Genomic DNA, 25,960 nt, shown 5'->3' with positions numbered 1-25,960 from the left:
CTCTTTAAAATCATCAAAATATATATAAAAAAACATTAATTAGCTTTGACTTCGACCAACATCAACGGCCCCATCAAAAACCCAAAGGGAGTGGCTAACAATTGGTCGTTCTTTTCCTTCCTTGCGTACATGAACAAAGAAAAATCATTATGCTCCTTGTAGGCCATGCCTACCATCCCTCGGTTTAATTCTTGATGCTGTAATGGGAGGGCCACCTGGGGAACCACTAGTCTTCTGGGGTGGTGGTTGGGTGGCCTGATATGCCCATGCCACCAACCCAAGAAACAAGACCACCGCGACCTTCTTGAGCAACCCTAGTAAAATGGGATGGGAGTTGTATCATGTCATTTGTTACTGACATTAACCAGATTAAATTAATCGTTGCAAATGAATCTCTAACGCAGCTAGATTTTCTGGTTTTACATTATATCAAATCCAACACAAATTTGTTTCATTGAATAGGCTGTAAATGTATCAACATTATCGAAGGTAACATCGAGAAAAGCCGATCTAAAACAAGGGTTTGGAGAGTACACTAGCGGTGAAGAAAGACTACCCTCGTAGATGCATGATTTACAGAAGGAAACTAAATCAGAGATGGTCGAAATCAACTTGCAAATTGGAAGGATTAATCATATATACCCTCTGTTTTAGCAGAAAATGAAGCAAGCACTAAAGCGTTGCAGCAAAAAGCAAAATACTTCAAGAAACTAAAACAGTGGAGTCTATGTCTACTAAACGTAACTTTCCAATCTGTTCATGTTTAAGAAGATAAGGTGTCCTAAACTCCACACAGAGAAGGTAAATATGAATAAACTTCGGAGGAAGACATGAAAAACAAGAACACGCACGAGACCCTGGAAAGTTCTACCGAAGCAGGCCTGACAAAGTTTCTTGTATTTCATCACTAAGAAAGTAATTAGGTTTTTTCAAGTCTCGGGATCAAAAGTTGTGCTTGTTTTCGTCAGAAATCAGGGCTTGACACGGTTTATTGTATTTCATCGCTAATATTGACGCTACATATAAACGAAATGTAATGCTGAGGATAGAACCGATGGCTTTGCTCCTCGACTGCATGTTTCTTGGAGACGACTTACAAAATAATGTGGACTCGGAGATTTCATACAAAGCATGCCTTTCATTTGCTGCTTCGACCACTTCATCATTGGACTCTTTTATGGGCGTGTCAACCTGAAACTTGCCCTCCGACTGGGTTTAAAACCTCTGTTTTAAATGTGTTTAAACTCGAATTGAATAAACTAAACTATAGAAACCAAATTGAAAGTTTTGACAAATCAAGAGCACTGATTTGTGATTATCTTCATACCAAAGTTGGGTCCCGGTCTTTACCTTCGGACCCCCTTTATGTAATTTGTGGGCCCAAATATGCCCAATTTTCCAAAACACTTGGCTTTGGCCCAGCTTATTGCCAAATTGTTGTGGGCCATAAAAAACTGAAAAAACCTAAAAAATACAACAAAAAAACTGAATCATAAAAAACACTGATTAGAACGAAAACTAGGGCCCAGGGGTATAAATATTAAAGTTTCCTTTCTTCTCAACCCCCCAGATCTCTCTCTCTCTCTCTCTCTAAATCTCTTTGTATCTCAAGTCGGGTAGGGTAAGATTCATTACCTGCCCGAAACATAACTTTGTCCTTTAGGGTTTTATCCAAACCTGCCGGAGCGATCAACAACTATCAATTCATATCTGTTTGGGCGGATATCCATGGGTTCGGTTAAAACTGTGATCCCTGGTAGCAAACTTTGAGAATAGAACTGGGGTCGTAATCCAATCGAGTTGCAATATTGTTTGAAACTAAGAACAGAACAGGATACAGTGCCATGAACCTAGGAAGAAAGGCAAACAAATGCTGACGCCAACTAAGCTCGAAAGAGGGCTAGTTTTTTTCAAGCAAAAGAGCCTTTATAATCGCTTCGCATATCTCTGGGATGTAAGGGAACATGTGTCCAGAGCCAGATATCTCATGGTAGTTTATCCAGGGAAGTCTTTGGGCAATATATCGTTGCAAGCTAACAGGCACCATCTTATCTTCATCACCCTGCCATAGATGAACCGTGCCTTCATTGTCAGGAAAGGGATTTTCAAGATCCATGGGATCGAATTCCCACTTCCCAAACCCAACCATCATGTCTCGATGTATGGTTTCAAATTTTCCTTGCTGCATTGTTTGTGGCTGCATAAAATGAAAGGAGAGATTCCAAATCAGGCGGGAAGATTCATAAGCACTTCTTAAGGATCAAGTAGGATGTGGCCAATAACATTTCTTATAGAAGAGTCAATTATCATTTGTTGATCTAAATCAATTTCTAACTGGATCTCCAGAACTTCTGGTTCGAAAAACTCTTCTGCTTCTAATATATCAAAGGAAAATTGGAAGTTTCTGCAGTGTCTTAGCTTTCCACAAGCCAGTTCCAAAAAACAAAAGGTTCCAAGGCAGCCCCTGTAAAACTAGAATTCCGGCCAGTTACTGTTCTCTCCTGGTTAAAAGATCAAAGCCTCTCGGACTGGCTCTATGTACACTGCAAAAATTATGTATGCGATGATAACTTTCTCACTAGCAATATCTTCTTCTTGCCTCCAGTTTCAGAGACACAAAATATGTCAGGATAAACTTGATATATGGTTCATTTCCTTGTAATGTGGAAAGAGAGAGAGAAAACGAAGTACCATGTTCATTCTTCCATCTGCAACCATGGAAAGGAGTTCTAAATCCTGACGGGAGAAAACTTCAGGTTTACGGGCTGCAACCGCCGATGCAGGAAACCATTTCTGAGTGTTCCACCAATAGGTGAGCCATGGAGCATGGTGAGCAACACGCAATGTCCACTGGTCCTGAGGTAGCTGTAGGTAGTAGGCTTCTGTTGATAAGTTGGCGGGAAAGCCAGGCCACCAGTAGTTGACAACAGGCGCAATTAGTGCTGCTCCTGCTAGCCTGCAGCACCATGGGCACCGAGCTTAAAACATATAATAACTCCAAACAATGACATGAGCCAAAGCAGAAAAAGCCACCAGTTGTTTACGTTGGGCACAAATTATCCAGCAGATTCTTGATGCTCCAATAAAAGAACTCTGGTCATTATTTTAGATAGCATGCTTTATTTTCTCACTTCTGACATATTTTTGAATTACTGTATGATGTTCATGCTTTGTCCCAGATCTTAAACAGCAGGCAGAACATCCTCCAGATAAGCACAGTTGACGTCATAACAGCAAGAAAACAGTCTCACCTGTGAGGGATGTACTTGAGGCAGCCCCAGACCACCTGACCTCCCATAGAAAACCCCATAACATAAAATCTGGATCCAAATTCTAAATGATCCGCAAGCTCTTCTATATCTAAAGCTATGCTCTCCGGAGTTCGCTTTGGATGTGGATCACTTTCTCCATAACCCGGCCGGTCGAAGGACACAAGGTGGAATCCCAGCTCCTCCACAACTTCCTGACAAACAAAAACGACACAATCTCTTGACTAATGGAACTTTAAAAGGGCTAAACACAAAGATTTAGAAATGTTGGAATACCGGAGAGAGTTTTTCCACGCTCATTGTATTATGTCTCATAGAGGCAAAGCCATGAACATGTATGATCTTATATTTGGCAGTTTCTCTTGAGACACCATGCTCCTTGTAGGCCAAATACCTCCCATCCCTCAATTTTATTCTAGGTGCTGTAACAGGAGGGCCGCCTGGGGTACCGCAAATCTTTGGAGGTGGAGGGTTGGTTGCCTGATATACCCATACCACCAGCCCAAAAAGCAAAGCCGCTCTAATTTCCTTCTGCATCCCTGCAAAAATTAGAAGAAAAAAAATAAAAATCCAGAGACTGTAGTTGAAAACCAGAGAAAAATTTAGTCACGCTTATGAAAGCCCAGAGAAATTTGATCGTTACAAAATTGACGATGAACTCCCATAATTTATCCCCAAGATTTTTCATTTTTCAAAGATCAAATCCACAAAAAAGTTTGTCACAGTTTACCAACACTAACAGAGATCATAACACACAGAAAATCAGGTTTGAATCAATCAAGAAAGGCTATGATTATAAATTTGTGAGAAATACAAGAAATTCTAAGAATCATATCCAGACCATTAATTTCACTGCTTCAAAAGAAAAGAAAAGGGCATGTTCAGCTTAAAACAAGTCGAACAAATATTATCTGCTTCCAGCATGGATTGAAGAAATGAGTCGGTCATTGCAAAGATCATCCAAATACTAAAAGAAACAAAAAATTTGGTATCCATTTGCTTTGTCAAGCAAAAACGTTACTGAATATTTATAAATCTCAAAGTGGACATACCACACCAATAAACTTAAGTGGTTACTTATGAAGAACAGGAAGCAAAACAACGTAGTCCATGTCTGTTTTGTGTGTGGGAGAGAAAGAGAGGAGAGAACCTGCAAGAAACTGAAATGAAGTTCTACTGAATCAGCTGATAGATTGTTGCTGACTCCTGGTTCTTGCAGATGTTTAGCAATTAAGGTGCCGGTAACACAGCTTTTCACAAAAAAATTATAATTGTTTAAAAATTAATTTCTTAAATAACATCCTCGGACCTCAATCATTCGTTGTATATGGAGAGTGACAGAAAAATAAAGGAAAAAACATCTCTTTTTTTAGTTAAATTAAATAAAAGGGTTGGTAAAAAAAAGCAGGTAAAATTACAAAAAAGGGTGCGCACTCACATTGTTCAATGACCAAGGAATGGGGTGAGCAAATTAACTGTGTCGTCAGAAATATTAATAAAAATTGACTTGAAAATTAACCATATTGAATTATAATTTTGGTTAGACAATTAAAAAAAAAATAAATTTGGTTTTTCTTTTAAATTTGAAAGAACAAAAAAACCGATATTAATCAAATTAAATTTAAAAAACCAAGTATATATAATAAAAAATAGGAATAAATACTAAATAAAACTAAATACCTATTAAATCAATATCCATAAAAAATAGCACTTGAGGTCTTGACCTAGTGGTGAAAGTGGCTTGTTCCTTTCCACCCCATCAGGGTTCAAATCTCACTGTGCACGTCTGTCACCCCCGCGGTGCCTTACATATTCATTGAGTTTGCAGGATATTCAGTGGACCATGAGATTAGTTGTGGTGCGCACAAGCTGGCCCGAACATCCACGTAAATAAAAAAAAATATATCCATAAAAAATATCTCTATTAATTCAAATTGGATTTATTTAAGTTTATTACAAGTTTGAAAAAAAAAGACCTAGATTTTTTTATACAATCCTTATCCTTAGCAGTATCATCTTTTATTAAGCTATGAGTATTGAAACCATCTAATAGATGATTTAATGATAAGAGTTTGAAGTTAAAAAGTTTATTATTATTATGATTTAAAGTTCGAACTTTATGGTTGTTAATATAATAATTACTAAAAGTTTATATAATTATTAATTTCAAGACCATGAAATTAGTTGAGATATATATATATATCCTAATACTAACATAGAAAAAAAAGAAGCTATGAGCATCGTGGAATTGCAAAAACTGTGCTGCTAAAAATTAATTGATGGCCACGGTAGAACAGCACTTGAATAGGACTTGGATTTGCTTTCTTTACGCCATCGGTTTGGCAGTTTGCAAGCTACGGTTGGTCGATTGAAAAAAAGAAAGAAAAAACATTTTCTAAGCGGAAGAATATAATACATATATACATATGGTTAATAAATATAAACGAGTCAAGGGGTTGTAATTTTATAAGTATTAATATTTATTCTCTAATTAAAAAGTTTTGAGTATGATTATTAAACTTATTTGTTGATCAACTTAATACCTTGTTGGTTTAAAATTTAATTGATAATGGATTTAGTTTTGAATTATATTGATAATTAATCTAATCAAACTCAAATTTGATATATATATATATATATATTTTTTTTTTTTTTATAAACTGAAGGTTTGATTTTTTTTTTTTATAACAAAAAAAGAAAGCGTAAGGGAACATAATACATACAATAATCCACCGTGATGGTACTGCCACTTAACTGAAGAAGGTAAGCCATCTCTGTCATTCAAAGCTAACGTAGAAAAAGAAGAAAAAAGGTACTGTCAGTGTTGCGTCCCCCACACTCTCTCCCCACCAACCACTCTTACGGTAAGTTTGTGATTATAATATTATTATTTTTATTTAAAAATATTATTTTATTTTTTAAAATTTATTTTTAATATTATTATATATATATATATATATATTTTTTTTTTTATCAAGAATCTTAAAAGTGAATACCATGAATTTTTATTTTTATTATGATATGTTTTTTTTTTTTTTATGTTTTAAAATTATTTCTAATAAAATTTAAAATTATTTTTTTTAAAATTAATATTTTTTTACTGTTTTAGATCATTTTGATTTGCTGATATTAAAAATAATTTTAAAAAAATAAAAAATTTATTTTTTTAATACATTTCTGAATGAAAAACACTTTAAAGCAACTACATTTTTAAATAGGCTTTTTAGATTATACTCGGGGTTATTTTAAAAATATTTTTTGTTTAATAATATATTATAATAATATCTTTTTATTTATTAAAATTTATTTTTGATATTAACATATTAAAACAATTTAATAATATACAAAATAATTTAAAATTAAAAAACAAATAATTTTTTTAAAATATAATTCAACCACAAAAATAAATACTATATTTGTTGTGATACCACGGTCGCTTTAAAAATAAATAAATTTAAGTTTTTGTTGAATTTTAAGATAAACTTAACATATATATATATATATATATTTATAACCAAATAATTGTTTAAAAAAAACATATCCAAAAACAGAGTGGAAGACAATAAGCTGCAGTTGGGGTAATGAATTTTCAACAAAAGAGACCTGCTCCTGCTCCAACAACCAAAATAATTGCTCATCAATAATCAAAATCTTGTCCTTCAATCACAAGTTTAGAAGACTAATAAATAACGAAGTATTAGTTGGGTTTTTTTTTTTCAAATATTTCTTCTTTAAAACAATTCAACAGGCTGGTAGGTGGTCACCCCCCTCAATAATGTACCATTTTAGAACTTATGCATGGAAAAGTCACAGCTCTGAGACAGATATCAGGATGAGGCGATTGAATTCAACCCAATGAGCGGCTTCTACAATATGCATAAGCTAGGCCCTGCATGTTTGATTCAACCTAATGAAGAAACATGCCAGCAAACTCCTGAACATGGTTGTAGACTCTGAGACACTCACCCTTGAAGGATTCTCGAAAACCCTGTTGAATGAACAGCACAGGACGCACATTGCACTCTCACGCATTCCATTTTAATGTCATGGAAGAAGAAGAAGAAGAAAACCTGATCGAGTTGTTGATTAGCTCTGACTCTAAAAAGAAATGAAATCCAATGGCTAACGGAGCAAGTGGAGTTGCGGTGGTTGATTGGTGCTGGATTTGACTTGCTTCATGAGAATGAAGAGTGGGAATTGAAGGCATGAAAACCTAACTTAATTTTACTAAACCATTTTTAAAAGAAGCATCCTCACTGGATTGCTAGTCATTATAAGGATTTCCTTGGAGAAGAGATTTAAACACACTTTCGTCTTATAATTTCTAATCTTGAGATGGTTGTACTCTCATTTTAGTTTATGTGCCTGTACTATTATCATTTTTTTTTTTGTAGTATGTATTTTCTGGAATGGTGTCATCTGTTCTTATAATATGTATTACCTAAATCTTCTTCATAAGCTGTTCATAATCCTCTGCTTATGCAGGTATCTCCTTTTGTTTTGCTTAGTCACTTGATGACACGAATCTGGTGTATCTATTGAGTAGATAATGTGGGGACTTGATAAAAAGCATTGCGGTGCTTGAACTTTAAATTTCTGTAGCTCCTTTGCTATGCAGCCATAATAGGAGACGGCCTTGATAATAAAAGCTGAATTCTATACCGTATATCAAGAAGAAACTTTAGGTTCCAGTTAGTACTGTGAGGAAAGGAAAAATTGAAAACTGCAGCATGGCACTACCATCTGGTTTTCTTGTTATGGAACTTTAATTGGCTAACTATTTAGATAGCTGTTCTCCTTTTGTGCAAAAGTGAAAGAGCATCAATCTGCCACAATAGCAAGTGTGATGGTTTTTTTATCATCGATCTGACTTCGATTCAAGATCATAATGATGCATCAATTGAATGATCTAATTCTGTATATTGAGTTCAGGGAGCTGATGCACCGACCAAGTTTCAGGCAACGAAACAGATTGTCGGGTGCCTGGCTCATTATAAAGTTGCTAGAGGGGCTATCAGGCTTGCTATTCGGCAGTCTTTTCTTGGTAGAATTTAGTTGGCCGTTTTTTATTTTATTACATTATATCCTTCTGTTTCTAGCGCTTCTTTTCTGCAATCAGTTTTGTTGACAGAAATTTTAAGATTTCTTTTGGAATCTTCTGTATCTGCAGTATCTACTGACATGGCTCCTGGAGTACACCCAGATTTTATGGAAAAGCATGGAGAAAACCAATGGTCTGAAATGCAACAGGACTTGTTATCAATCTCTCTTTTTTGCTTGCAGTGTAAGAGAGAGATATGCGCAAAGGAAGTTATATGGACATTACGTACAAGTATTTCAAGGTATCCTATCGTAACTTTTCAAGCATAGACAAGAAGCTGCAGGTAGATTAAGCTGTGTGTTTAGGCTCACCCTTGACACAACTTCGGTGTAAAAGAGAGACCAGAAGATTTCATTTATCAATCATCAAATATATCTTCACAAGCACATTTTTTCCTCTAAAAATAAAGACTGGCTAGAGTTTCAACATGCAACTAGGCACTCCATGATCTGCACACAACGAACAAAGGGGGAGAAAAGGGAGGGGGCGTTACTGATTTAAGACATCCACGAATCAGGGCTTGTCAGAATTAACGGGATTTGTTGTAGAACTGGAGCTTGCCTTGGAGTTTGTCTTGGAGAGTTTCTGCTTCAGCTCTGACAACAGTGCCTGATTCTCTTGGTTTAGGCGCTGAGCTTTCTTCCTTAGCATCTCATTCTGTTGGATTATATAACAGTTCTGCAAGTATAGCTGCGAGTTTAGCTTTTCCATCTTGAACACCTGCTATTGCACCTGAAAATATTGCAAAAACACAGATTATTAGCAAAGATGGTGCCCACCTATATACAAATTGTTATGAGACAAGGAGTTGGGAATTTAATTCGTGTACCTAGAAGTCTACTTGATAAACCTACCTGTATGCCTTATTAGGAAAAGAATCTAAGATTAGGAGCATACAAAAGAGAGGGATGATTATACGTATCATTCCTGAAGTGTACATGTACACACACACACACACACACACACACACACACACATACCACGGGGGGTTACTCAAGACAAAACAAGGGATTTGAAGACAGCATGGTTTACCCAAAACAGCAGACACCCCATCTGCAAAGCCCTCATGCCTGCCATTTCCACGTAGAATAACTTGATTATACGTGTGTCTTTAACCGTCTATAGCTCATGAGATCTTCACTGGCATATTCAAAAGAAAGAGGGTCTTGTGGATTTTGTTAGAGCAACGCACGTAAAAGGAATGTGTGCGGTAAACATGATGCACGAAAAAGTGAAATTTGTGTGCCAGTGGAAGCAACTTATAAGAAGAGGTGTTTAAATCTACATGTGATGGCCAGTATCAGTATCCCTGGTTTAGAAACAACGAAGGTTCGAGGGAAATTTCTCGTGAATACATCAGCTGAAGTAGATGGATTACCTAAACTCCATCGAAATAAACTCCGTCGAGGTTTCTCGTGAACGACATTGATGCAAATAGACATTAATTACTTGAGATTAAATTTAGAAAAGAATTTAATCTCGATAAATGAGAATTTATGAGGAATGGGAAGAAAAGCTGATGATGCTTGGGGTACAAGATGAGAAAAGGGTGTTTTTAGTACGGAGAGACGAAGGCGTGTGGTCTGAGGGTGAGCACGGGAGGCAGCTGAAGTAGGGAAGGGAGGTTTTGAGATTCATGTGACAGCAAGCTGGCGGAAGGAAAGCAATTATCTGCTTTCTTTCTTAAATGGCATGTCTAATGATTGCGGCTTAACTGTCTAGCTTTGGCCAAATATGTCCGTCCCCTTGTCCACTTCTTGTTCTTTTTTTCAACATCATGTGGTTGTGACATCATGCCAATAACTTGTTAAAAATTCTGAAGTGTTTTATTTAAAATTATTTTTTAATAATTGTTTTGAAATAATGTCAAAAATAAATTTTTAAAATAAAAAAATAAATATTATTTTTATATATTTCCAAACAAAAAATACTTTAAAAAACAACCTCTACTATAAAATCAAATATACTTTCAATCTCATTTAGTTATTAGTGTTTATTGCATGGTTTTATACGGACTCCACTAAAAACTAAAAACTATCTCATTAAAGTAGAATCTTAATCTTAATTCAGAAAAAGCTATCCTTCAGAAAAAACTTGTAATTTTAAAACTCGCAAAAGCGACCTTAATCTCTCCACTCTCAAAACTACAAAAAATAAAAATAATAATTACAAAAACTCTTCTATAATTTGATATGAATTTCACTTTTTCACCTTACTTTTATAAATTACACTTTTTATTTTTTAGTTTATATATTCAATAAGAATTTACTTCCTGACAATGTATTTTGTTTAACCTACGATGTAAAGATATAAAATATAATTTATAAAAAGTATGAAAAAAAAGTAAAACTAAATACTCGTTTCTAACAAGATTTGCTATAAACATAACTATATAAAAAAGTGAAAATATGAAAACTTAAGTCCTAATACAAAAACTTTCAAAAAAAGTCAATTTTATAGATAAATCCTTTATAACTAGCTCTTATAATAATAATAATAATAAGTTGATCCAAACCCATTAAATGCGTAGTTATCAAACAGGCTAATAGCTTGAGTCACTGGATCATGAAATTAAATTGCTTTTATTTAAATAAAATAATATTTTATTTTAGTTTTTTTTTTGTTTTTACGAAAAACTCAAATTTTATTGTTTATCTAGTCGTATATCACTCGTGTTTAACTAGATGAATCAAATAGAAAATTAACCCGCTACGATACGATACAGATTTAACTAGGTTAATTTTTAAAACAATTTGATAAAAAGAAAACACCTGACCCGTGCAAAGCACTTTTAAGAGGTTACTAGGCAAGTTTAATAATCATTGATTAAAGACGCCGCATCCATTAAATACACTTGTTACGTTAACGACCGTTATTTTAAACAGTGAGACAAACTAATACTAGCGTGTTCATTCATGGGTGGTGGTTCCGGAGAAAAGACCTCCGAAGGAAGATCCCTTCAGAGGAGGGAGGAGGGAAGAGAGGAGAAATAGATGCTACAGAGAAAAGGCTCCAAAGGAAACCCTTCAGAGGAGGGAGGAGGGAGGAGGGAGGAGGGAGGAGAGGAGACATAGATGCTACGGAGAAAAGGCTCCAAAGGAAGACCCCTTCAGAGGAGAGAGGAGAGGAGAAAGAGGAGCTACTCGTTGGCGTGGGTCCATTTTTTTCATCCAACCATGAGAAGACCACAGCTGCGGACAGTCCGAACCATGGTAGCCAGGCATTTGCGATCCTGACAATCCACACGATTCAAGCATGGTGAATCCCTACCGATCAAGGGTGCGCTTGGTTCGCACAGAAAGACCAGATCGCAACAGATGAACAGCTGCATTAATGGTCTCCAAAACTGTCTCCGTCTTTCCCCGTCCCCGAGGGTGGCTAAGCACACGTGCCATGATCAGTGGGCGTGAAATTTTGAATGGGAGGATAGTCGATCAACAAGCTTACAATCTTCCACATTCTGATGGGTGCATCAGTGCCTGCACATTTCCAGCATGGTAGAAGCATATAAGATTGCTGGGCAAACACTCAGACATCCACAACGAGTGTAAATTTTTGACACACGAGAATAAAACATGTGAGGAAGCAGGAATAGATTACAAATAACTTCATCCATCATAGATTGCAATCAAAGATGCTGTTACAGTTCAAAAAGATCTGTTCCTATCATTCATGAAGCGAATTGCTTCATTATTCCTGCAAGTCAAATGTACAGCACAGTCAGGCGTAATCAGAGTTCTCTAAGGGGGCAAGCGGCGACAAGCCAAAAACATGCCAACTCCGATAGAAATGTCCTTCAAGCACATCCCCTTTGGCCCTTATGGTCTGTAGGGATGAGGAAAGCAAATTAATTTATCTTATATTAAAAGATGCAAACAAGTCCAAAAGATAAACAACATGAGCACCGTGATAAAGGGATGTACCTTCAATTAGACTGGGCACGCACATCCACAACTCTGACAATTCTTCTTCCTAATTTGATTCTTCATCATCATCAGTGACAAAACGGAGCTCCTGTCCAGTAATACTAGTTGATCTGCCAAGCCCTTGAGCTTCTTCATCCTTCACCACATGGAAGAAGCCTCAAGCAAAACCGAGACTGGTGGAATGGATCACTGGGATGTTCATGAGAAGTATTGCCCGCTCCAATCCAGCTCGGTTCTCTATGCCTGCACTCCTGCCAGTTCAGATATGATGAGCAGCTGTATCAGCTCATCAATATTTCAAACTAAAGTTCTGGCTGGCAGGGTGCAGGCACGGCCCAAGCCCCTCAACGGGGCCGGGCTAAACCAAAACTTGCATCAGGTTGCTGTTGATGAGACTGTACAAGCACATAAATGGTAAGAGGAAATCAATACCATAACCAAAATCAAACAATTGAAAACAAGATGCTGCAATAATCGCATTCAATGCAAGTCACTAAACCAATTTTACTTTTTGAGACATTTATCATTAATGATACAAACTTCCCCCACTTTCTTTCTTTGGGAGGGAGGAGAGGATACCTCAGGTGCCCTGCATAAGTTGCAGTAGGCATCTTTTTGGTCAAATAGGATGATCAGAAATATCACAAGTAATGGAAAATAGGGAAATTATTAGGTGAACCTGGTCCATCACTGACCAACCAATTTTGAGGGACATATATCTAGCCATATCAAGAAACAAAATCGTTTCTCTCTCCTCTTAATAAAAAAATCTTTCTTTTTTTAAATAGCCATGGTTATTGTTTGTTTATTTTAAAGTTGATGACCTGGCCAAATAGAATGATAAGTCCATTCAATTGGTTGGCCCACAGTTTCAAGTAGTGACTTAGTATCACGCTGTAATTTCTCTTGAAAATACTATCAATGAGTAGATAGTTGAATGTAGGGAGCCTAAGATCATCAAACTTGAGAAATATCTTACAAGTTTGATGATAATTATTCCTCTTACTATTATACTGAAAAAAACCTTCCATAGAAAAGAGAAAAGATTACTTCAATTAAAGGCAGGAAAATAAAGCCACCCTAACTGGCACACCTGTGAAAAAGGCTGAACATGTTCATGGGGATGGATAAAAGGCATTCCTGGGTGTTGACATGGATACTGAGAGGAATGCAGATAAATGGCAGACGCAGAACGTGCACCAACATGATTCGGATTAAATGGTGGTATATGAGTATCAGGATGACCATATCCAATCCCTGCAGGGGTTGATGGTGCAACCCAGGGTCCAGGTACATGTTGAGGGTGAGGCCGAGGTTGGTGTTCTGTAGATATCTGAGGCCTGTGGGCGGACCCAAGTTGTGGAAATTCAGTGTTGTAATTCAGCGCAGGAGTGTACATAGGCTGAATGGCATAAGGTCCTCCCCCATTGAATCCAAAACCAGGATCAAATCTTTGCATATACCTGCAAGAACATTTCATCATAAGTTTGCTCTACTCAACAAAGACAGATCAAGTTCATTGCTGTAGTAAGCTAATCAACATCGCAAGAACAATAAATTCGTTTTCAGACTAGACACAGTAATTTCCAACCTCCAACTGTGGGCACTCAGGTTACTGACTTGAGCTATAAGGGATATAAACACACTTAATGCTAAAAATGTATATAGGTATCCCTTGCTCTCATTTACAGTACCACAGTTGGATTAGCTAGCTATCCTCATTTTAATTGGCCACGAGCCACTAATTCTATTGAAGGGTGAAACTCCCATCAAACAGCAAACAGAAAACAATCCACAGACACTGAGCATTTAAACATGGAAAAGAAAAGGAAAATTCAACCTACCACAGAAGTTATAAAGCCAAAATTAGTGAAGAGATGGCACATCTAAATAAGTGCAATACCAGTTAACTTATTTGGAGAAACTAATCCACTGTCAAATTTCTGGCACAATTTGCAGCATTGTTTTACCCTCTTTGGACATGTACCTATGTCTCATCAATTTTCTATGTTCAAATGGTCTTTATTATTAATTTTTACCCTTTTTTTCCTTCACATTCCTTCCTTTTCTCATTTAGGTTTACGTATGAAGTTTAACAACCAGACTTGCAGAAAGAAAGTGGCGGACACCAACACAGGGCCTCAAGCAAACAAAGTAACAGGTGAGGTGACAGATTCCTCGCCAAAGAAGAAGATTAAAAAATGCCACACTAAGAGGAATAGAACAGGATTTGGGAACTTATCCCGACTAAATAAAGCAAACCAAGAGAGATGGCAGAAGAAAAGCAAGGACAGAATACCTGTCATAGCTTCGATCAAAGTCGGGGTCCTTACGCTCAACCTCACGGTCCCGAAAAATGGCCACTCTGTTGTTTGGTCTGTACCTGCCAATTGGCTCCTTCTCCATCCTAGCCCTAGCTGATCTACCACTGCTTGTGGATGATTCAATTAAACCCTGCCCAGAATTTAAATCAGAAATCGCTGGAGCAGATTTCTCTTCTGACTTCGATATGCCAAATGAACCATGCTGGGAACCATCCTGCAATCTTGGTTCACCTTCTGGTTTCCCAGTAGAACCACTACTGGAACTGCTACAGTTAAATATCCGTGCACGTGCCCTGTTGTACTCCTCTTTTCTTTCCTCCACACTTTTGGAACTATTTGACTTCGTGGAATTTGAATTTGAATTGTTGGCAATTTGAGAGCGTTTCTGTGGTCTCTGCTTAATTGCAACCTTAATAACATCACCATCTTCCGATGGCAAACTCAAGGGGATGTCAGCCAGGCGAATCAAGGGAAGGCTACAGTCAGAAGTTTTGCGGACAATAATTCTGGAACCGGAGCCATCAGGTAAACTATTGTCTAACAAAACCATTGATTGCAGCGAGTAATGCTGTGCCACACGATGTGCTGCTAGCCTTAAATATGAAGTAGGCAACTGCTGAAATTCTAATTGTTGTTGGTTTGGATCACGGATAAACTTTTCTACATCTTGTTCCATCCGCAAAACTGAATAGAAGATATACATGAATTTACTTGTATGAAAAAAAAAGGATATGTAAAATACTTAAATCACATAAAGAAAACAAAAACAATGTGAATGATGATAACTAGCAGGTCATCCCTACAGTTCTCATAATACTGATTTTTGCAAAAAGAGAAACTGGGAACTCATAAGATCATTATCAACTGCATCTAAAAAAAATCAAAATTCCTGATAAAACCCAATTAAAAAAAATAACTGCAGGCCCTAAATTTGGGCTGAAACCAACTTAACATTCTACTGAAAACCCCAGCCCATCTCCTCTGCACCCCTCCCTCCCAAAATAAAAACGGGACGGCAACAACAACAACAACAACAGACCAAAAATAAATAAATAACAATAATAAATAAATAAATACACAAACACACAGACCAAAAAAAAAAAAAAAACAGTCCGTAGGCCAGCCACGCCCCTTCTTACCAAGTCAAAACCAAGACTTCTTTTATTGAATCCAGTTTACTTGCTTTCCATTGCAAATACTCATAAATCTTTCCTACACGTCAGTTTGATCATTAAGAAAATCATCCACTCAAATCTCCTTTCTCAAGCAATCTGACTAAAACTACCTGAAAATTTCTAAGCACAAACGTCTCCAAGCTTTGTAGTAGAATATCTTCCCATTCTTATATCCCCGCCATCATCATACCTCTAGAAGCATTGCTCTCTTCAAAGGTACGACATACAATTTCCATCTCATCCATAATCATCCACAAGTGAAATTCACAAATTAACCACGTTACAACCAGTAAAAAACACCATCACTCACGAAATACCCAGCAAAATCAACACCCCCCCATCCATTAAAAACCAACTGCAACTAAATCACCACCTAATTTAGCTAAATCACTCGCTACTCTACCCATTAACATGCATAAACAAAAAGAAGAATCTCACAGAGCTCTCATACAAAACTAACGTATCAAACAATTAACACATGTTAATCAAAATTAGAAAAAAAAAAACTCACTTGAGAGCCGTTCGCGAGGGTTTTGCAAGGCCTCACGAAGAAACTGATCAACCTGGTTGATAACATCATCGGTTACTTTCTCACCCGAACCGAGAGAACCCGAACCCGAACCCGAACGAGCGAGGTGGTCTTGAGGCTGTTGCTGTTGCTGTTTAGAGTCTTTATTAAGCAACAAACGACTCATCGTCTCGTCCAAATCAGCCACCTCCCATGACTCGGGGGCTCCGAGATCATCCACCACCACAGAGCCCTCCATGACAACAACAAATAGACCCAAAAAGTGTGTGTGAGAGAGAGAGAAGTAACACTTGTTAGAGTTTGAGTGACTGGATTGTCAGAATCATCAAATTAGGGGTTCGATTGGGAATCTATTAGGTTTTGTTTGGGAATCACTTGATTTCATGTGTCAGTGTTAGTGTTAGGGTTTGTGTTTTTGGGGAATATTTTTGGAGAGAATTTTTGATCGAGAAAGAAAGATGATAGGGTTTGACGATTGCGTGCGATTTTAGCGCAAGCGACGTTATATTGTGGGTCACACGTGGCGTTTCGATATGGGTGATGAGAATTTTACGTTGCGTGCGTTTACACTTTACATGTTTTTATTTATATTTGTTCACTGTTATGCTTCATCTGATTTTTGGGTTCTGTTTGGCTTCGAGTTTGAAAACAACAATGCTTGACATTGTACTTGTTTTGTGGTAGTGATTTAAAAAAATATTTATTTTTTTTAATAAATTATAGTTTTTATTAAGGTTTTTTTTTTTAAAAAAATTAATGGAATTTATATAAAACTATTGTATATATTAATTAAGCAGATATATTTAAAATTGTATTTAAAGTAAAACACAATTTTAGTTTCATTGTATCCATGGCAGGGAAAAATTGAACTAAATTTTCAGCTAATAATATAGTTATTATATTCAACTCAAGGACGGAGATTATGGGTCGCCACAAAAAATAAATAATTTTTATTGAAAAATGTTACTTAACTATTTTCAACTATTTTCCATTAAAACAACACTTACAAAAATAACATATTTTCTTAAAAAAATCTCATAAGAAATTAAATTAGAAGATTTCTAGTGCACTACTAGAAAGATGTTGATCCAAAGGGACTACAATAGTAGATTTCAATAAACATAAGGATCAAACCACACCTTCAAATTTTCAATATATAATCTCACAATCGACGGTCCAAAACCACTCAATTCCCTACCGCCAAAGCTGCTGATCTTTACCTGCTTTCAATTTATCTACCCTTACTCCTCGACTTTATTACGAATACACCATCACCACTAAAAAGCTCGAAGATTTGCATCTCCTGCATCCATTTCACATTCAAAGCGAACCTACAAGAGAGAAATAATGAAGGGTTTTGGCAGATTAATATCGCGAGCTCTATCAAACCAAAAAAGTTTCGGACTTTGCAGAGAAATCAACACTACATGTCGTTTGACTCCTCGCCGCTTTATACATGTTTCATCAGCAACGACAGCGTTTTGGCACAGCAGCGGTGGTGCTTTCCCTGATTCGAAAACGTTGGCTTCTTCTTTGCATCCTGAGAAATTGACCGTTTTGACAGGTTCTATTATGATTGAAATTATTATTATTGTTATTTAATGTTATTTTTACCTTGTGGTTAGAGTTTTTATGTTTTATGTTAATATTTGTTCTAAGATATGTAAAGGTTCTTTTTTTTTTTTAAATAATGTTGTTGTAATGTGGTAATAAAATGATTTTTTAGAGATTTTGACGAGTTAAGGAAGGAATTGAATTAATATCTGTATTTTATTGGTTAGCTAGCTTAGTTAGTTGCAGTTATTGCGAAATAACAACACTTAGATTATTTATTTTACATAAGAATTATGGGGTATGCTGTAAAGATATGAACTTTAGAGGTTACAGTGTTTTTTTAATTCTGTGTTGATTAAAGATTGGTGAAGTTCAGTAAGCTGAGGTATGATGGTTTGCACAGGGCAGAGGAGGACTATGTTTATACAAACTCAATCCACACCAAATCCATCATCCCTTATGTTTTATCCTGGGAAGCCGGTGATGGATGTAGGGAGTGCGGATTTCCCAAATGCACGTTCAGCTATGAATTCTCCATTGGCTAAAGCTATTTATGGAATCGATGGTAAGATTGAATTGGTTTTGTTCTTAGGTAAACGTAATGCTATGATTGTTTATAATTTTTTGACCGGTACCCTGTATTGTTTTTTCTCAGGTATCAATCGAGTTTTCTTTGGATCTGATTTTATCACCATAACAAAGTCAGATGATGCTACTTGGGAATTCCTAAAGCCTGAGATATTTGCAGCTATCATGGACTTCTATTCTTCTGGAGAACCATTGTTTCTAGACTCACAAACTGCTGCAGCGAAGGACACGGCTATTAGTGAGGTATATCTTTAGATTACTGATTTTTCAGCTGTCCACAAAAATCAAGCATGCTTCTTAGGATTTTGCTTGCGTTTCATATTGGGTGCTCCTTGGCATGTACTTATGCGTTTAAAGTTCTCCTTGGGCATTAACTTATAGTAAAGGTGTACTCATGTTCACTTTTCTATTCCCCACTCTCAATTCTCTTTTTAATGAGTTTAGCTCAGGAGTAGTGCTGGTTTGTATCTGTTGAGAAAATCCAGATGTTTGATATAAGAGGTTCTATCGACATCAATGTATTATGTTATGCAGTTTTTTGCCATCCATATCCCAAATATTAGAGTTATGAGTAATTGAACGGTGCTTTTCATCCCTTTTGTACTCTTCTGTTGTGAAGTTCAACAGATATTTGCTGATGTTGATTACTGTAAAATAGCTGAATGTAGTTTAGGTTATCACTGGAGAGAGAACTGAGATTTTGGAGGATTTTATTGGTTATTCTCAAATCATCTGAAACTAATTTCAATAGAGCATTAAGCACTTGATTTGAAAATATCAACTCCTGCTAATGCAGGATGACTCAGAAACTGTTGCAATGATTAAAGAGCTGTTGGAGACTCGTATTCGACCAGCAGTGCAGGACGATGGTGGAGATATTGAGTATCGGGGTTTTGATGAGTAGGTTTCTCTTTTCTTGGTTAAACATGTTCATAGAATATTGAATGATTAAGTTATTTTGTAACTTATCATTAATTGAAATCTGTATGTTTGCCCTCTACAGGGAAACTGGAATAGTCAAATTGCAAATGCAAGGAGCATGCAGTGGCTGTCCGAGCTCATCTGTCACTTTGAAATCTGGAATAGAGAATATGCTGATGCATTATGTACCAGAGGTAAAAAGTGAAAATCATCTTTGAGATTTCTAAACTACGCAAAATTACACCTTTTGTCTGACATTGTAGAGGGTTCTGCACTAAAGTTCAAAATTTGGTATATGGAAATCCACCACCAGCCAAATAATAATTCAATTTGGTCTGTGTGTCTGTAATTTGTGTCTGTGAGTTTACTACACATTAACTTAAGCATGTAGGGACAGTAATTAAGAACGAAGCCCATTGAGAATTAGTGCAATGACAAATTGCATATTTTCAAAAATTAATAGCACTTACCGGCAGGCTAATGCGTGTTTGGCGGGAGCATTAAAACCTGATTATAAAGCTTTAGGATAATAGAAAAAGACCATGGAATAAATCGATTCTTGACTAGTTCTTGAAGATATTTGGTGGTGCAGGTCGCTAACTGTGTTCTCCTGTGTTAAGTACAGAATTTTGTTGATGCTTCCTTGCTTGTTAAGCTCTTGAGTTCCATATTCACCCCACTGTTGCCACCTCCGTTGCTTTATTACAGGCTCCTCTCTGCATTCCTGTTATATTTACTCAAGAAAATCTTATGCATGCAGGTGAAAGGTGTGGAACAAGAATTAGATGCTGAAGATGATGATGCAGCATTGACCAGTCAGATGGAGTAGTCGAAGCCCCCATTTTTTTCCTCTCATAACATGGTCGAGAACACGTGGTGGGCTCGAAGAGAACTTCTAGTATGCTTCTGTGTACAGGAGCAAATAAAGTTCACGGGTTCAAATTAACTCGATATCGGTAGAGTTTATGTTTTGTTTTCATGTAAACTAAATATAATTATAGCGCAAGAGTAAAGAACGTGAGAGCTGTCTGAGCCTTGTACATCTTGCGGAACTGTTCACTACCCACCCTTGTTTCTGTCATTCAATCTGTGCTTCTGTAACAATGCAAAGATTTTTGCACTCTACTCCCATTCTTTCAATTTTCCACCTCCATTGATTTCAATAAATTCATTGCATAAAGCAGTCGAGGGATGGGTTTGAATTGCTTGCTGGTCAAGTTAGCTAAGCAAATTGTTTCTGGCTTGTTCTTGAGCCTGTCTATAAGGGCCCATGGACTTGGTCGAAAAACTCCATCTGCTCCTGTTCATTGTTTGATTGCAATAATAACTCAACTTCAAGACGATAAGCTACTCAATCGGTGAAGTGACTTGCTCATCTAAAGACAAATTATATGCCATCAGCCAACTAAGGAGTGATGCTTCGCCACCACCTACCAGGATATTTTGACCTCTAAAATAAAATCTGAGGCTGGAACAGGCTCTTCCCCTCATGGCAACAAATTATTGATCTATTAACTCTTGGATAATATGATAAAATGAGAATCAAGAACCCGTAAACAAGTAACGACGAGCAAACCATGTTTGCCAGCAGCATAATAGGCTGTGGTTGCCTTCTTCCTTTTCCTTGACAATGGATAAAAGAAAACAAAGAACTAACCAGAGGACAAAAACAAAAAAGCTAAGATGCTTTATCGTGCTTGAGCATTTGGCTTATGAATATAAAAATGGGTTGACTCAAAACAAAAATTATTCTAATACACACAACACTGAACTGTCAACTTCATTAAAGCCCCTAAGTCCCTAACCCATATAGATTACAAGGGGACCAGGACGTAACCTATCATGAATCATGCTTCACTGATGTCATTTTTTTAGCACAATCATCGTCGTTTTATATAAAGGTTATTTTTGTTCATTATTACAAGACATGAAAAATATATGTAAAATAGATGAAAATATATTTGTTTAATTAAAAAGATAAAAAAAAATATATAACAATAAATTTATCTCTGCCTAATTCCTGTATTTGTTTACCAACCTCCTAAAGGAAGATTTTTTTCCCCTATCAAATAACATGGAAAAAAAAAATCTCGTAAATTTATGAATATATTTCAAGGCCAAATGCCTAGTAAGGGTCAGGTGGCTGATCTATGGTCATGTCACCACCAGCACTCCATCGTCAATCACAAGCAAACTAGCCCTCAACACACGACAACCTTAATCCAGCACGAGAATTCTTGTTGTTAGCACAAGAACCCCTGCTTTACTGCGTTTGTCACCCCATAAATACCACGAGGACGAAGCCCTTTTCTCTACCATAAGTCAAAAACATCATTGTCAACTTCCACTTTCTTTGATCTCCAACACTGATCTGACATCATTTATCCATCCCACCACTTCTGGTAGTATTTCTTTTGTTTCTTGCAAGAAAAGTGCTTAGTTCTTGAAATATTAGTAATGGTGTTTAAGGATTGTTTAGTTGGGTTCAAAGAGCTTAGGCCTTTAGTACACTTGTTGTTGCCCCTATTTTTTCATTGGATTGCTGAGGAAATGACTGTTTCTGTTCTTGTTGATGTTCTTACTTCTGCTTTATGTCCTGGTCAAAGTACTTGCTCTGAGGTTATTTATATCAGTGGTCTCCAACAAATGGTAAACATGGGAAATTCTTGCTTTGCTTACTGTTTTTTTTTTTAATTATAATTTGTTTGGTTTGCAAGGAAATGGAAATGGGGTTCGTTGAATTTTCTAATTCTTTTATGTGTTTTAGGGCTTTGAGTTTATTAAGCACTAATTTTTGTAACTTAAGATATTTTGCTATCTGGGTTTGTGGGGACTGCCAATTTCCCAATTTTCATTTTTTTGTAAAATCAAAGGTTTTTGAGGAAGGAGTGAATTATTCACGTAGGGATACTAGGTAGATTCATTCACGAATTTTGAGGATTTGCGTTGCTGCTCAGAACTGAGCAGAAATTTACGAGTTTCTTTTTTCGGTTTGCATTTCCAATGTAATCTTTTAAGCCAATCAGGGCATGATCATGATTTTGTGTATCATTAATGCTAAAACGGCTTGATTTTTGAGTGATTAGAACTCGGGTGAAGAAATTTGCGGTGTTTAGTTTTCATGTTTAACCTTGCACTTAAACTGATTCTGAGGATTGCGAAACAAGATTTAAATTCATCAAGCAAGTGATGATTCTTTTTGCTTGTAGGTGGTAGGAATTTTCAAAATGGTGGTACTACCACTCTTGGGCCAGCTTGCAGATGAGTATGGGCGTAAACCGCTTCTCCTCATTACTGTATCAACATCCATGTTCCCTTTTGGTATGTTCCATATTGAGCTTTTCTTGTCAGAGGCTAGGATTTATGGAAGTCTTTTACACCCTGCTTTTAATTCTTAACTCATTGTTATGGATATACAGCGAAGCAACAGCGGTCTTAGATTATTTGAAAGAATACACACTGCAATCAAAATTATACTGCAGATTTTTAATTTTCTTTTCTATTCGCTTGTTCTATTGTTTCAGCTGTACTTGCCTGTAACCAATCTAGGGACGCTGTGTATGTGTACTATGTGCTTCGGACAATTTCATTTATTTTAAGTCAAGGGAGTATTTTCTGCATTGCTATTGCTTATGCGGTAAGGGTTATCGACCATCAATAAAATGCCATGGTTACGGATACTGGGGCATCACATTTTCATCCCTTTGGTAGGCAGATATTATCAAAGAAGAAAACAGGGCTACAGCATTTAGTTGGATCACCGGTTTCTTTTCTGCTTCTCATGTCGTAGGCAATCTTCTGGCACGTTTTCTCCCTGAGAAATACATCTTTGTGGTAAGTAGGATCTGTGAGTTTTTCAAGCACTAGCTGCATGGTTTCGTCATGCTCATCTGTCGAGTTTGTTTTTATTATTTACTTTTTTTATATATACACTAGTAACCATCCAGTACTTGATAAGATTAAGCTTTTTGTTTCAGGTTTCAATTGCTCTCCTGATCTTTGGTTCAGTTTATATGTATTTCTTTCTAGTTGAGACAGTTGAACGGGTTGATAAGAGGGAGCGAGACTCAACCTTCTTGACTAAGATAATAAACGTCACTCGCAAAAGATATGAATCAATGAGATATGCAGCAGTGGTAGTGTTTAGAAGGTACTTACTCTTCAAACACATCCATTGATTTTGTACTGCTGTTTTGTTTTTGTTTTTTTGAGTAATGTAACATTCTTTCGCCTTTTGTTTTTTCCAGTCCTACACTGAAAGTCATTTCACTCGTTTCCTTCTTCTATGAGTTGGGAATGTCTGGCATCAGCTCAGTTTTACTAGTAAGCTCCTTGCATGGCAATCCTAATTTCAATCTTGATTATCAGAGAAATTAAACCCTTGGAGAACAAGGGTATTGAATCGCAACTTGCTAACCTGCAAGCGATAAAACAAAAATTCATGGGAAAATACATCTTTGAACATATGAATTATGCATGGAAAAATGCGTACTCATTATGAAACCGAGGACCAACCTTAATTTCATAGCACCAGTGTACTAATTGCTCATAAGGCTAATTGTAATTTTCTTTTGTGGTGCCTATCTACTCCGTTCTCTGTTTATGTAGATCCCCTGATTGCATGTCACCTTCCTATGCAGTTCTATCTGAAGGCAGTGTTTGGTTTTAACAAGAATCAATATTCGGAAATTCTGTCAGTGGTAGGAATTGGTGCAATCTTTTCTCAGGTACGACGTGGAGGTGATCTTTCTGCGGTTTCATTTACAACTGTGCTTAAACAATGAAAATTGCGGGCTTCTTTCTTTTGAAAGTGGCAACATGTAAATCAAACGTTTATACATGGTTCATCTACTCTTCGCTCTCAGCTCATCATAGGCTCTCTGTGGAATGTCGATGAACTTGAGAAATTCTTTTGCATAACGCATGTTTGTTTTGTGGCTGGCTTCTAGATCTTGGTGCTTCCTCTTCTCAGTCCATTGGTTGGAGAGGGAGTGATATTATGTCTAGCCTTACTTGCATCAATAGCTTATGTAAGTTGCCACTCCCAACTCATCCTAGCTGGAAAGAGAATGAAAATTATAACTGGCGCTTTTTCTCTGAACAGGGTTTGCTTTATGGCTTGGCGTGGGCATCTTGGGTATATACCTAATTCCTAAGAGTTAAACTTCACATGACATGGAAAAAAAGAAGTTCAATCCTGAACCAATCCTCCACCAAATTGCATTATTTAAACAAGCATGCAAAGTTCTTTAAGCATTTCTCATTGCCTGATGCAGATGCCATACTTGAGTGCCGCATTTGGAGCCATTTATGTCCTCGTGAAGCCTGCTGTAAGCATTATGATCCCACTCACTTTTCTTCAGAACCTCAGGTAGAAAGGGTTTCCAGATTCATCATTGAATAATCATTGTTTTATGTTCTGAATTTCTTGACGTGCAGACTTATGCTGTTATTTCTAAAGGATCAAGCTCAGTGAATCAGGTTTGCAAAACCAGCAGTCTAACATGAATGTCTAGTTTTTTCCACCTTTATTCCTTTCCTATAAACAAACTTCCCATCTTCTGCTGGTGGAAGAAGCATCTTTTCTTAATGCTCAAGCTAGAGTCAGCATTATGAGCCCAACTATGCATTCATAAAATGTACACCTGCTTTCAAATGTCTGCATATTTGTGAATGATCTGTGTCCCCGTTGCTCACAAGTTCAAGTACTGGTTTATTTCAGGGAAAAGTACAGGGATTTATTGCCGGTGTCCAGTCAATAGCGAGTTTATTATCCCCACTTGCAATGAGTCCATTGACTTGTGAGTTGCCGGTGTTTACATCCTTTCTTTGGTTACCACAACAAGCATTCAATTTTGCTTGCTCATTGATGAATTGTTGTTTCAGCATGGTTCCTCTCTAGTGATGCACCTTTCAACTGTAAAGGTTTCAGCATCATAGTTGCTTCTGTAAGCATGGTAAGGCCTTTCAAAACTTCCACCTTTCTCGCCCTTCTTCTCCTTTTCTCCCATATTAACCATGAACTTTTCTGTTGTCTCAGATGATTGCTTTATGCTTTGCTTGCCTGCTTAAGCCGGCCGAAAAGTCGGGCCATGACCCGGAGGAAGAAATTGAAGCACCACTTTTAGGTGAAAGTTAACTGAGTACCGAACAAGATACTTCATTTATTCTTCACGGCCAGATGATGTACATATCTAGATATCTCTTGCATCATGTTTAATGCAATTACTTTTTGCCTAAAGCAACTTCCATAGTGAAAATTTGCTCCGTTTAGCTCTGTAATTAGAACATTTCCAATGTTCCTTCTTCTGCACTTCGGGAAATTTACTGATAACCTAAAACAAATACCAAACTGTTCATTGACATGAAGTTTTGGTCATCCTCGAACTAGATCTCAGAACGAAAATCTCATTCCACACAAATGATAACCTTGTTACAAGAACTACTATCATACGAAATTTAAAGGTAAAAAATAATGTATATAAATGTTATTCTACTCGAAACTCGACTCGAAAATTAATGATGATCTTGAAGTTTGATGAAATTATATTTATATCAAAATTTATAAATAAT

The 25,960-nt window shown here is 36.7% G+C and overlaps 4 protein-coding genes across 8 annotated transcripts; 2 read left to right on the top strand and 2 right to left on the bottom strand.

The window, feature by feature from the left end:
- Positions 1 to 1,765: 1,765 nt before the first annotated feature.
- On the bottom strand, positions 1,766 to 4,578 carry LOC118060071 (uncharacterized). 2 transcript variants are annotated; one of them, XM_035073190.2, is made up of 5 exons: positions 4,420 to 4,578; positions 3,546 to 3,808; positions 3,252 to 3,463; positions 2,692 to 2,956; positions 1,766 to 2,197 (listed from the first exon to the last, which is right to left on the bottom strand). In XM_035073190.2, the coding sequence occupies exons 2-5, from the start codon at positions 3,804 to 3,806 to the stop codon at positions 1,901 to 1,903; spliced, it is 1,035 nt and encodes a 344-aa protein (XP_034929081.1). In that variant the 5' UTR covers positions 3,807 to 3,808; positions 4,420 to 4,578; the 3' UTR covers positions 1,766 to 1,900. The 2 variants fall into 2 exon arrangements, with proteins under 2 accessions (XP_034929081.1, XP_034929082.1); XM_035073191.2 differs by having other exon boundaries at positions 4,322 to 4,556.
- Positions 4,579 to 11,192: 6,614 nt separating this feature from the next.
- LOC118060070 (uncharacterized) lies at positions 11,193 to 16,813 on the bottom strand. Of its 3 annotated transcripts, none has more exons than XM_035073187.2 (6): positions 16,307 to 16,813; positions 14,596 to 15,304; positions 13,390 to 13,759; positions 12,294 to 12,691; positions 11,971 to 12,195; positions 11,193 to 11,849 (listed from the first exon to the last, which is right to left on the bottom strand). In XM_035073187.2, the coding sequence occupies exons 1-4, from the start codon at positions 16,560 to 16,562 to the stop codon at positions 12,641 to 12,643; spliced, it is 1,386 nt and encodes a 461-aa protein (XP_034929078.1). In that variant the 5' UTR covers positions 16,563 to 16,813; the 3' UTR covers positions 11,193 to 11,849; positions 11,971 to 12,195; positions 12,294 to 12,640. The 3 variants fall into 3 exon arrangements, with proteins under 3 accessions (XP_034929078.1, XP_034929080.1, XP_034929079.1); XM_035073189.2 differs by having other exon boundaries at positions 11,971 to 12,066; XM_035073188.2 differs by lacking the exon at positions 11,971 to 12,195.
- A 735-nt stretch (positions 16,814 to 17,548) lies between these two features.
- On the top strand, positions 17,549 to 20,512 carry LOC118060069 (nifU-like protein 4, mitochondrial). The gene is made up of 6 exons (XM_035073186.2): positions 17,549 to 17,888; positions 18,282 to 18,443; positions 18,534 to 18,709; positions 19,263 to 19,366; positions 19,470 to 19,581; positions 20,148 to 20,512. The coding sequence occupies exons 1-6, from the start codon at positions 17,672 to 17,674 to the stop codon at positions 20,214 to 20,216; spliced, it is 840 nt and encodes a 279-aa protein (XP_034929077.1). The 5' UTR covers positions 17,549 to 17,671; the 3' UTR covers positions 20,217 to 20,512.
- A 938-nt stretch (positions 20,513 to 21,450) lies between these two features.
- On the top strand, positions 21,451 to 25,628 carry LOC118060068 (uncharacterized). 2 transcript variants are annotated; one of them, XM_035073183.2, is made up of 14 exons: positions 21,451 to 22,036; positions 22,597 to 22,708; positions 22,912 to 23,024; positions 23,099 to 23,221; positions 23,365 to 23,537; positions 23,635 to 23,710; positions 24,028 to 24,114; positions 24,337 to 24,417; positions 24,492 to 24,524; positions 24,664 to 24,717; positions 24,827 to 24,868; positions 25,110 to 25,188; positions 25,274 to 25,344; positions 25,428 to 25,628. In XM_035073183.2, exons 1-14 carry the CDS (start codon positions 21,845 to 21,847, stop codon positions 25,524 to 25,526), a joined length of 1,335 nt encoding a protein of 444 aa, XP_034929074.1. In that variant the 5' UTR covers positions 21,451 to 21,844; the 3' UTR covers positions 25,527 to 25,628. The 2 variants fall into 2 exon arrangements, with proteins under 2 accessions (XP_034929074.1, XP_034929075.1); XM_035073184.2 differs by having other exon boundaries at positions 21,452 to 21,789.
- Positions 25,629 to 25,960: the final 332 nt, after the last annotated feature.

This window comes from Populus alba, chromosome 10 (genome assembly GCF_005239225.2).
Source record: "Populus alba chromosome 10, ASM523922v2, whole genome shotgun sequence".
NCBI lineage: Eukaryota > Viridiplantae > Streptophyta > Magnoliopsida > Malpighiales > Salicaceae > Populus > Populus alba.
This window is presented reverse-complemented; position numbering and strand designations above follow the sequence as displayed.

What these genes read in the sequence shown, in the direction of transcription:
- LOC118060071 (XM_035073190.2), bottom strand. Translation starts at nt 3,806, where the DNA reads ATGCAGAAGGAAATTAGAGCGGCTTTGCTTTTTGGGCTGGTGGTATGG. An exon ending in GCGTGGAAAAACTCTCTCCG is followed by an intron (nt 3,464 to 3,545) that starts GTATTCCAACAT and finishes TTTGTTTGTCAG; the next exon opens with GAAGTTGTGGAGGAGCTGGG. An exon ending in CAGATGGAAGAATGAACATG is followed by an intron (nt 2,198 to 2,691) that starts GTACTTCGTTTT and finishes CATTTTATGCAG; the next exon opens with CCACAAACAATGCAGCAAGG.
- LOC118060070 (XM_035073187.2), bottom strand. Translation starts at nt 16,562, where the DNA reads ATGGAGGGCTCTGTGGTGGTGGATGATCTCGGAGCCCCCGAGTCATGG. An exon ending in TTTGATCGAAGCTATGACAG is followed by an intron (nt 13,760 to 14,595) that starts GTATTCTGTCCT and finishes ATGTTCTTGCAG; the next exon opens with GTATATGCAAAGATTTGATC. An exon ending in ATGTTCAGCCTTTTTCACAG is followed by an intron (nt 12,692 to 13,389) that starts GTGTGCCAGTTA and finishes GTGCTTGTACAG; the next exon opens with TCTCATCAACAGCAACCTGA.
- LOC118060069 (XM_035073186.2), top strand. Translation starts at nt 17,672, where the DNA reads ATGAAGGGTTTTGGCAGATTAATATCGCGAGCTCTATCAAACCAAAAA. An exon ending in AGCTATTTATGGAATCGATG is followed by an intron (nt 18,444 to 18,533) that starts GTAAGATTGAAT and finishes GTTTTTTCTCAG; the next exon opens with GTATCAATCGAGTTTTCTTT. An exon ending in TGATGCATTATGTACCAGAG is followed by an intron (nt 19,582 to 20,147) that starts GTAAAAAGTGAA and finishes TTATGCATGCAG; the next exon opens with GTGAAAGGTGTGGAACAAGA.
- LOC118060068 (XM_035073183.2), top strand. Translation starts at nt 21,845, where the DNA reads ATGGTGTTTAAGGATTGTTTAGTTGGGTTCAAAGAGCTTAGGCCTTTA. An exon ending in ATGTCCTCGTGAAGCCTGCT is followed by an intron (nt 24,718 to 24,826) that starts GTAAGCATTATG and finishes CTTGACGTGCAG; the next exon opens with ACTTATGCTGTTATTTCTAA. An exon ending in GATCAAGCTCAGTGAATCAG is followed by an intron (nt 24,869 to 25,109) that starts GTTTGCAAAACC and finishes GGTTTATTTCAG; the next exon opens with GGAAAAGTACAGGGATTTAT.